At 53.2% G+C, this 10,670-nt stretch overlaps 1 protein-coding gene across 1 annotated transcript; it reads left to right on the top strand.

Annotated features, from left to right (window-relative positions):
• The first annotated feature begins 2,780 nt into the window (after nucleotides 1-2,780).
• Nucleotides 2,781-6,219, top strand: TMEM222 (transmembrane protein 222). The gene is made up of 5 exons (XM_009074593.1): nucleotides 2,781-2,858; nucleotides 3,601-3,632; nucleotides 4,352-4,448; nucleotides 4,806-4,936; nucleotides 5,898-6,219. The coding sequence occupies exons 1-5, from the start codon at nucleotides 2,799-2,801 to the stop codon at nucleotides 5,983-5,985; spliced, it is 408 nt and encodes a 135-aa protein (XP_009072841.1). The 5' UTR covers nucleotides 2,781-2,798; the 3' UTR covers nucleotides 5,986-6,219.
• Nucleotides 6,220-10,670: the final 4,451 nt, after the last annotated feature.

The following is a 10,670-nucleotide window of genomic DNA, read 5'->3' as shown; positions in this document are numbered from 1 at the left end:
TGCTTCTCCCGGGACCTCTCGCCCTTTCCAGCCCATTTTCGTCCCTCCCGTGTTCCCTTTTGCCTCCCCCTGGGCATCCCATGCCACTCTCGGGATCTCCCTCTGCCCCTTCCAACCCTCCCCTTGTTTATCCTAGATCCCACTCCCCTCTCCCAGAATCCCTCCATCGCCCTTCCCGACTTCTCCTTCACCTTCCCGGGGTCCCCTCATCCATCCTGGACCCCTCCTCTCCTCTCTTTCTGGGTGCCACCCTCTGGGTGCCCTCTGGAGCAGGCAGACTGGGACAGGCAGGGGGGGACCCCACACCCCCCCCCCATCCCACCGTGGGGTGCCAGGGCTGTTTCAGGGTGCCAGGGCTGCCCGTGGACCCTGCCCCTGGGGTAGGGCTGTCTGTCCTCTCCCCACAGCGAGGGTGTGTGTGTGTGTAAGGCTCTGTGGTGAGCAGGCTTGTCCCTGCAGGAAGGGGAATGGAGGGGATCCAGGGAAACGTGGGAAAGCTTTCATGTTCTTGGAGCAAAGGTTTGGCTGTGGGGATCTGAGACCACCTCGTGCCCCGAGGAGAGCCTCAGCACTTTGCCTTTGATGGGTTAGAACTGGGTTTGCCTTCCCAGGCTCTCCAGCCAAGTGTGAGCAGGTTCAGGGAGAGCTTGTGAGTTTTGCTCTGGCCGTGGGAAAGTGAGAAGCTGTGGATGTGGCTGTGGGGGTTGTCTGGGCACACTGAGGCTTGTTTTTCTGCCATCCTCTTCCCCTCAGGTTCAGATCAGGTGATGTTTACTTAGCCAGAGCTGAAAGTCAGGCAGAAGACGTGGTGTGGTGTGTGCCAGGATTGGGAATGGCACAGAGCTCTCCTCACCCAGGAGAAGCTGCAGCTTCCCTCGTCTCACTTAACTTTTTTGAATGCTTAAAATTTTCACCTCAGTCTTTTCCTGGAGGATTTTCCAAAGCTTTTACCCTTCTCATCTTCCACTGGGACTGATGAAGAGAGCTGTCCTGCTGCCAGAGCCACTGGGCACCTGTGTCTGTGGGTGCATTCCCCCATGGATAGTGGCATCTGGAGCACAAGTTGGATGAGGAGCAGTTGGGAAGGCTCAGCCTGGAGAAAAGGAGGCTCAGTGGGACCTTATGGCTCTACCAGTCCCTGACAGGAGGTTGGAGCCAGGTGGGCATCAGGTTCTGCTCCCAGGGAATACGAGACAGGATGAGAGAAAACAGCCTCAAGTTGTGCCAGAGGAGGTTTAAGTTGGATATTTGGGAAAATGTCTTCACTGAGAGGGTGATAAAGCATTGGAAAGCCTGGAGAAAAGGAGGCTCAGTGGGACCTTATGGCTCTACCAGTCCCTGACAGGAGGTTGGAGCCAGGTGGGCATCAGGTTCTGCTCCCAGGGAATACGAGACAGGATGAGAGAAAACAGCCTCAAGTTGTGCCAGAGGAGGTTTAAGTTGGATATTTGGGAAAATGTCTTCACTGAGAGGGTGATAAAGCATTGGAACAGGGCAGTGGTGGAGTGACCATCCCTGGAAGTGGACCATGTGGAGTGGATGTGGTGCTTAGGGACATGGTTGGTGGTGGCCTTGGCAGTGCTGGTTGGACTCAATGATCTTGAAGGTCTTTTCCAGCCTTAATGATTCCATGACCATCCTGATGGTTTTGTTTTGCCGCAGGAATGTCAGTGCTGTTACTTAGCTGCATAACTCTCCATTTTCTTCTGTCATCCTTGGATTTGGAGGCTGAGAGGAGTTACAAAAGGAAGGCTCATCCAGCCCTGGGAAGGTCCCAGTGTTGATTTTAGCCACACCCTGGGGCTGATAGAGCCTTGCAGGAATTAGCTGTCTGCCTGCTCTGCAGCTTCCAGGGAGGAACAGCACATCAGACTTCCAGAGCCCTTTCCCCACCTCACAGGGTTGTTATCCACAGCTGTTATCCACAGCTATCCAAAACCATGTGCTATTTATATCCTCAGCCCTGCATGTGGCTTGTCTTTCTTCATAGCATCCAACTGCCTCAGTCCCACTTTATTTTAGGATCTCTGGTGGGTTTTTTAGGATCTCTGGTGGGGAGCCATGGCTTGGGAATCATCTGATGCTGTGATCTCTCCTGGAATTTTAGTCCCTGCACTCAGGGAGAGGAGTGAGAAATCAGGGGGAGATCAGGGCTGGAACATGGCCTGAAGTGATGGTGATGGAAGGAGGTTGGGACATAGGTCTGATGGTGGAAGTGGGTTGAGATATAGGTCTTCTGCTTCCTGAGGCTGTAAATATCTATCAGGGAGAAGGTCTTTGAAACAATGGGATCATCTAGGGGAGGGAATGCTCTTCCTAGAGCCAGGAACTCTGGTGTGCTTAAATCTAGGTTGCTGTGGAAAGCTGCAGTGCTGGGAAGATGGGCAGGGTGACCTGATTTTCAGTTGTTGGAGTGGAAAGTCCGGTTTTTATCCCAAGGCACTTTCTCCAGGATCTAATCTTTTTACTTGGCTACACAAATGGTTTGTCTGGGAGACTGGGACTCGCCCTTCCCTGCCCAGGATGTGTGCAGGGTGCTTTGGAGTCTGGAGCTCTCCTCTAGACCTACTGCCGGCAGAGTTTTGGGTATTCCCTGTGTGTTTTTCCATTTTCCCCTGTGCCTTTTCCTTTGGCTTAACCCTTCCCTTTCCCAGCCATGTCTTAGAGGTTGTCTGTCCCTGCCCACCCTGTGCTGTGGCTGGAGCATTTCCACAGCACTTGGTGTGGTCAGGGATAAATCTCTCACCTGATGGATCCCTTGTTGCCTTGGCAGATGGCTCTTCCCAATCATTGGCCACATGGGGATCTGCACATCCACCGGAGTCATCCGGGACTTCGCAGGGCCATATTTTGTCTCTGTAAGTAGACACTGCATCCAGGTGTGTGAGCACAATCCCTGATTTTCCCCTTCCTCCCTGACTTTTGAGCCATCCCTACATTTTGCAGCTCAAAGCTCTGCAAAGTCAGGATTGTGGGTTGTTGCTGTTGCTCCATGAGCTGTTCCAGTGGAGCTTGTTTGGGGCATTGGTATTTAATGGCTAGTTTGGTTTGGTGGGAAAAGGGAAAAATCTTGTAGTTCAGGCTCTAAATGAGGAACTTTGGACCTAAATTCTCTTTCGTAGTCTCATTCTGAGTAGCAGAAAATGCTTTCCAGCTGCCTCAGTGTGGCTGTTACTGTCCTGCTGCTCAGCACCAGGTCTTCTAAGCTGCTTGTGATCCAGTGGATTTTGAAAGTAAAAGGAGTTTTAATCTGGGAGAATTAATCCTCCTAATAGATTGGGACATTTACAGCGTTGAGTTAACAAAGTATGAGCAGTTGAAAAAAAGGAGAGGAACAAAGCACTTAGACCCTCTAACTAGATGATGTCACTGTGTCTAGAGTATAAATATCCTCGTGCCCAGGTCAGGAGCATGAAAACAGTGAGAATCTAAACCCAGGCACACACTGGATTGGTGTCTGGGGACTGCTGGGGTAGCCTGACAGTTTTATCACTCAGCCATCCCAGGCTGTGTGACCTTCCAGCAAGATCCATGCCATGAATATTCCACAGGCTTATATCCTTCTGAGTCAGTTTTCCTGTTGTTTTCTTTTTTTTGTAGGAAGACAACATGGCATTTGGGAAACCAGTGAAGTAAGTGCTGTTTGTGTTTATTAAACTACCCAACTGACCTGCTGGTGTCATTCATGGGGACAGATGTGCTGTGATGTTGCTTTTCTTGGTGTTCAGCTGCCATGACCCAAGTGGATGACCACAGTGTCTCTGCTTTTCAGGAAACCACCTTAGATGGAATCTCTTTAGCAACATGACAGCAAGTAATGGTATTAATACCTAGAGCTGTGTGGAGCCTTTGTTTAAAGAAAGGCAAAGAAAAGGCTAAAACATGTTGAGGTGAAGTTAACGAGTGCTCTAAGTAAACACTGCCTGGCTGGGCTAATGAGCTGTTGTCATTCACATCCTGTTAAGGATTTTTCTTGGGGAGGAGGAGAGAGAGGTGTTTGGGGTTTGTGTGTCTGTCAGCTCAGGTGTATGTCCTGAATGGATGGGAGGTTCTGGATCGTGGGATGTGAGAGCAGTTCAGGGCTTTGTCTGTGCCCCTGAGCTCTGTGGTTTCACTCTCTGTTGTGCTGAGCAGCTGTTTCTGCTGCCCTCTGCTTGTTTCCAGTCTGTGGATTCCAGTGGTAGTGAATTTCTCCAAGTTCTTTAAGCATGTGCAGGGCCAGGAGTGAAACTGATGATGGTCCTTGTGGGTCTCTTCCAATGCAGGAGATTGATTCCTGCTCAGAAGAGCAAGAAGTGCTGAAGGTGCAGCAGTAGAATAATGCAAAAGGATCTTGTTTTCATCCTTCTAGGTACTGGAAACTGGATCCCAGCAAAGTATATGCCACTGGTCCCAACGCCTGGGACACAGCCGTACACGATGCCTCGGAGGAGTACAAGCACCGGATGGTACAGCTCTGGGGATCCTGTCCTGTCTGTGTGGGGTGGGAATATCTCCCCAGAGTGTGGACCTGGCAGCAGGGTCATCCTCACTGCTGAGGTGCTGCAACCACCTAGGGGATTGGATGGGGCTTGGAACAACCTGGTGTGGTGGGATGTGTCCCTGCACATGGCAGGGGATGGAATGAGATGAGCTTTAAGTCCCTTCCAACCCAAACCATTCCATGCTGATTCTGTATCCTCTCGACAGTGTAGAGGGTTATCCCCCCAGTGGCTGTCTCCTTGCTATAGGAGTGGATCCTCTGACTCTCCACTAGAGGTGGAGAGCCTCAGGAACAGGATTTCTAACCCCTTTTTGTGTTGCAGCACAACCTCTGCTGTGATAACTGCCATTCCCACGTGGCTCTGGCCTTAAACTTGATGAGATATGACAACAGCACCTCCTGGAACATGGTGAAACTCTGCTTCTTCTCACTCCTCTATGGGAAATATGTAAGGTGAGCTAAGGGACAGTGTGGATTCCGGAGGCAAAGGGGCTCTGTCATCCTTCCAATCCCTCTAAAGCATCCACATGTCCTGTGGAGAAAGGAGAAACATCTCTCCCACAGCCCGTGGGTGTGTTGCTGGTGGGTGGTACTGTCACTGCCTGCTGCCTGTGCTCAGGAAAAGAACCAAGAGTGCTTGCTAGTTTGCACTAGATGCTGCTCCCAAAATACTGTTTCTGGCTGTTAATTTGGAGTGCCTGGAATTTGGGAAATGCTAGCTAAAGCAGATCTCACTCCATGTTGTCTTTTGGCTGGGTTAGGTCAGAACATAAGGTCACAGGATGGCTTGTCTCCAAGGATTACTGGTTTCTCTTCCCTCTCTTGAATCTTGTTTACATAAAAACTAGTCAGATTTCCAACTGCTGTGGAGCTTCCAACTAGAGTGGAGAGGGAAACCCCGAGCTTTCCTTAAGGAAAGGGCACTGAATCTCCATTTCAGCTCCTTGTGGCTGAAGAGGAGATTCTGTGGGGACTGCCCTGCATAAACCTGCACTTCTGCTTGGTCTTCCCTGTTCTGGAGAAGCTTCTTTACCAGCTCTTGGGCAAGGGGAGCTCCTGCTGTCTGGGCTAAATCCCCCAGCAGTCAGAATAACAAGCCCTGTGGTAATAGGGTTTCATTTTTTGTGGTTTCCTGTCACCACTGCTGTCTCTGCAGGTATGAAATGTGCTTGACTTCGACTTAATTTAAGCTGCAAGGAGACTTTAGCCCTGTTCTTTGTGATATATTTATTGTGGACCTGCTTTAGACTCAATTTTTACCCTGATTCTCCAGGATGGGCTGTGTGGCAGTGCCAGCAATGGATAACAGAGTCAGAGGGACATCTGTCTCCCTCTGATTTCTCCAGTTATTCTCCCATCCTTCTGTCTCGGCTGATTTCTCACATTTAAACCCTCCCCCTCTCTCCTCCTGCAGCATAGGAGGCTTTGTGAAGACTTGGCTGCCCTTTGTCCTCTTCCTGGGGGTGATTGTGACCGTTGTTCTCACCCTTCACCTGCGGTGATGGCAGCTCTGAACTCCCCAATCCGTGAGCACACGAAGGAAGAAACTGTGACTGATCCCGCGGGATGGAGGCCTGGGACTCTGGGAGCCCTTTTCCAGGGAAAGTGGCAACTCCACTCCATTGTAACAGCTCCTCTTTGTTTCCTGGAAATGGCTTCTTTTCCTCCTGTTTTTGTTCTGTCAGTGGTGTCTCCCAGTGTCAGGAAGGTCCTGCTCTCTCCCTTTCTGCAGCTGGAGAGGTGGGAATGAGATCAGGAAAGGAGAGGGATGAGCACCTTTGCTTTCAGTGCCAATGAGGCAAACCTTTCCTCCTCCAGGAGCACAAGCAGATACACCTTGTAAGGTTCTCTCTGATCACCTGCTTTCATCCTCTTGGCAAACTTAATCAGATGCTTCCTCAGATTCCCCGAGTCTCCCAGAAGGAGTTGTTGTTTTCCCTGTGGCACATCTCTCCGGTAGCACACGTTTCAAAGTGGAGATGTGGAGTTATTCCTGGGGGGATAGGCTGCCCCAGTGCTCAGTGACAGCCCCCCCAGCAGTGGCAGGAAGGTGTTGAGGTGGGACACTCCTGAGGAACGCTCTGTGGCAGGCCCAACTCCTCTGGTCCTGCTGGTGAGCCTGGAAAGGCAGGAAAGTCAATGGGCTTGGGAATGGCTCATGGCAGTCTGCACCCTCTCAGGAGGAGCCTGGTGCAGCGTTGGGAGTCAGCTGCTCTGTCCCTTTTAGCTTGTGCCAGCGAAAATACCTCTTCCCTGCTTCTCCCTGTGCTCTGAATAGCTAAAACTGTCGCTGCACTCCTTGCAAGCCACTTGTTTTCCTTTGATCCCTGTGCTTTGTGTCTCACAGCACACCTGAGCTGTGCAGGTGGTGGCAGCTCTGTGTTTCTGGGGCAGAAGCCTTAGCCTGGGGGTTGAAAGCCTCTGTGAGAGCAGCACCTGAGACCTGAGCTCAGTGGGGCTACCAGAGATGAAAAGAGGAGGTGAAGGGACTGGAAGTTGCCCATCTTCTGGCTGAGCTTTGCAGCAGCAAACTGGGGCACTGGCTGTCTCCTGGCTGGTTCCAGGGGGGTGAATAAAAAGTGATTTACCTCTTTGTGTGCTTTGGAGAGCACCCCTGGGGTACAGGTGCTTTGCAGGGCTGGGATTGATGTGAGGAACACTGCTCAGGCAGTTTTGGGAGGCTGACAGCCCCTTTGAGCCCTGGGTTGGGCAGGATGGGTCATAGGGGGTAGGTTGTTCCTGAGTGAGGCAGGAAGGGAGTTTGGACATGACTCAGAGCCCCTTCCATATCCAGGTCTGTGTCTGCTGAGGCTCTGCCCTGCAGGTGCTGATTTTGGAGGGCTCTGAGCCAGGTGGATTTTTAAAAACAAGTGTGTCTGAAGGGTCATGTGCAGTTGAGCAGATCCCTGCTGACTGCAGAGGGAGGAGAAGAGCTTTTCTTCCACTCATGCCTAAAAAACCAGCTCGTTGCTCTTCTACCTGAGGGATTTCAGCCTGAAGGAGTGCTTGTGGCCAGCAGGAAAGCTTTTCTGGGCTGCCATCTCTGGTGGGGGAGGCCAGTCACTGTCACCCTGCTGGCTCTCAGACCCCTCCCCGTGTGCCTCTCTGTCCTCTCCCACCTCCCTAACTCCTCCAGCCATATGGGAGGGTTGAAGTCTCCTCTTGGGCTCGTTTCTGGGCTTCCTTCTTTTCCTCAGTCACTTTTAAATCTCCCTTTAAGCCTCTCCCTTCTCCCTCGTTGTCTGTCACCCTGTGCTGTCCTTCCTGGGGTGGGTGCCAACCTCAGCTCCCTTCCCCACCTACCTGGAGCAGCAAGATGCCATGTCTGCTCCATGCAGTCCTTTCAGTCCTGTGTGAAGAGCAGGATGGAGGGTGCTGGGCCTGGGGCTGCTCAGAAAACCAAGATCTTCATCAGAGACCCTTAGGACAAAAGGACAGTATGTTCCCGAGCTCTCCTGCCTCGCTGTGCTCCCTGCCATGCCCAGGGCTGGGTGGGAGAGAGGACTCCTTTCCCTCTGTGTTTATATAAGTGTGATTCCTTGGAATGACTGGCCCTGGGGCTGGAGCTTGACCCATCCCACGCCGCAGCAATAACCTCGAGCCCCCTCGGCCTCGTCTCGTGTGTCCAGTCCGTGTTTTATTTAGCTCTACAAGAATTGCCAAAGCTGAGCCTCGGGGGTGTCAGGAAGGCTGGCAGCCCCACTCCTGGGTTTCCAAACCACGCTGAGTGCCATTCCCCACTGTGAAATTCCCTCTCGTTTGCTCCCGATGCTTTGTGCCATGCCGGAGTCGGGAATGGCGCGGGCGAGGCCTCGTCCCTCAGCCTTTGTTCCCTTCATCTCTGTGGGGCGCTGGATTTCTTTGTAAATATTTAAACTCTGCTTCTGTGGTTTCATAATCCCAACGGCAGGGAAATAAACTGATTTCTGTGGATGTCTCCAAGAGCTGCATCACTTCTTGTGGAGGATTTTTCCTCTTCCCAGCCGGGAGCAGAGTGGGGATCCCATCTGTCCCACGGAGTCCTGACCCCTCTCCTGCCCACAGGGGCTGCACCCTTTTCCTTCATGGTCTTGCCCTTTTCCATGCTCCAGGGAAAACAGCCTGCTGTTGGGAGGGAGATTTGGGGGGGCAGGAGGATCCCCATCCTTGCAGTGCAGGAAGGGTTTTTGGGATTTAATGCCCGGGCAGGGGCAGCTGTGTGTTCTGGGGAGGGAGATGCCTGTAAACAGTTTCCCTTTTGTCTCTCCCATCTCTGATTTTCCCGGAGGCACTGCTTTCCCGGCTCCCTTCCCTTTCCATCTTGGAGCCCCCCATCTTCCCTGGGGAGGGGATGCCTGTGCTGGCCCCAGGACTGCCGGAAGCAGAGTGGAATGCAAAGAGTCAGCCTCATTTTCCCCTCTCCCAGCAGGATCAGCTGCCTGAACTGGGAGCAAGGGAAGCTGAGCCTGCTGATTGCAGATGCAGCCACTGATTTTCTGTTCCATCTGATATCCAGAGGCTGAAGCTGTGTGTGTGTGTGGGGAGTACATCAGCCTTAAAATTAGGTTGTGTCCGAGGCTGGGGGATTTCACAGCTCAGCCATCTTATGGAACACCACCTGGATCCTCCTCAGCCCCTCCAGCTAAACCACCTCAGCTCCTGCAGGATGGCAGGCAGCTCCAAGGGGTTTATCCCACACACATCTGTCACTGGAGGATGAGGTGAGGATGCCAAACCCCCCAGGACCACAAGGGTCCCTCCTCACCTCTCAAACCTGGCAGGATTTTCCTAACCCACTCCTGCTGCCTGGGAGCTGCAGGGAATCTGGCGTGGGATGTGTGGGAGCTGAGCTGCACAGTTCAGGTCATGGTATTTGGGGATTATATGGAAGCAGCTGGTCTGTGTGTGCCCAGATAGTCCTGCTTGGATGCCTGGAGTGCCCCCAGCTCTGCCCAGGGCATGAAGCTGGTGTGAAACCTGCTCCCCTCATTTTCAGCTCTCAGCATGGCCAGCCCAGCCCTGGGAGCCAGGAATGCTGTGAAGTGGAATGGCAGGATCCATTCCAATTGCCACATGGCCTGAATACTCATCTCAGAGTGACCCTTCTGCCCCTCTGCCCTCTCCAGGGGTGGCCAAGTGTGACTGATCCCCCCAGGCACTGTGATGGGGAGCAGGGCTGGGGGTCTGTGACCTCCCTCCCCATGGGAAGCTGGGAATGCCACCACCATGGAGCTGCCTTTGAAGTGGGGTCACTTTGCTGTAGCTGGCCAGAGGGGAGGGGCCCAGGGGTCACCCCCGTGCAGGGGGGACATCAAAGGGCTCCCCAGGGAGCAATATCACATTGCACTTTGGCAGCTGCACACTGGGAGCTTTGGAAGCTGCCGGAGGCTGTGGTACCTCCCAGGCTGTGGATCCCTCCTCATCCTCATCCTGTCATCCATAATGTTTCCCAGGCAGGGAGAAGGAAAGGGGGTGCAAGATCCAATGCTGGAGGTCTTCATGCTGGTGGCTTCCCAGACAGGCCTTGAGTGTCATTCCTAGAGAGCCACAGCTGGAAATGCCATGAGGTCCTTACTCTGTTGTGGGGATTTGAAATTGGAAACTAAGAGAGGGTGCAAGAAAGGAGCCCCTCAGCCTGTGGGAGTTGGGATCTGTCCCTATAGGAGCTGAGGTTCACCCCTCTGGGAGCTGGGATCTGTCCCTGTGGGATTTGGGGTCTATTCCCATGGGAATTGGGGTCTATCCTTGCATGCCTGGGGAGTGCTCAAGCAGCACATCAAAGGCAACATGAGGGCAGAGGGCACAGGAAGCTGAAAGCTCCTGATGGGGCCGAGGCCAGGTGACCCCAGTGTTGTGGGGGGACACCTGGCAGTGTAAAATCCAGGAGGCTGTCCCACTGCCGCTCCAAACCCACTGGTGGGCCAGACACTGCCAGTGCTCCAGTGCATGCTCCAGCACATGCCTCAGTTTCCCCCTGGAAGAACCAGACTAGCCTGCACCTCCCAGACTTGAGGAACAAGTCCTGGGGGGGGAACAGGGCTGGGAGCAGGACAGGACTTGCTCCTTGTCAGGCCTGGCTCGGGGCTGCCCACGCAGTGCAGAAATGAGACAGAACCTGTTCTGCACACCCATCAGCGTGCTGCCAGCACCCAGCTCCTGGCACCCAGCTCCTGGCACCCAGGAGCAGGGGCTGTTCCTTGAATGCTGC

This window comes from Acanthisitta chloris, unplaced genomic scaffold, assembly GCF_000695815.1.
Source record: "Acanthisitta chloris isolate BGI_N310 unplaced genomic scaffold, ASM69581v1 scaffold31405, whole genome shotgun sequence".
Lineage (NCBI taxonomy): Eukaryota > Metazoa > Chordata > Aves > Passeriformes > Acanthisittidae > Acanthisitta > Acanthisitta chloris.
Note: the sequence above shows the minus strand (reverse complement) of the source record. Positions and strands in the feature narration are given on the sequence as shown.

What these genes read in the sequence shown, in the direction of transcription:
- TMEM222 (XM_009074593.1), top strand. Translation starts at nt 2,799, where the DNA reads ATGGGGATCTGCACATCCACCGGAGTCATCCGGGACTTCGCAGGGCCA. An exon ending in CAGGGCCATATTTTGTCTCT is followed by an intron (nt 2,859 to 3,600) that starts GTAAGTAGACAC and finishes TTTTTTTTGTAG; the next exon opens with GAAGACAACATGGCATTTGG. An exon ending in CTCTATGGGAAATATGTAAG is followed by an intron (nt 4,937 to 5,897) that starts GTGAGCTAAGGG and finishes CTCCTCCTGCAG; the next exon opens with CATAGGAGGCTTTGTGAAGA.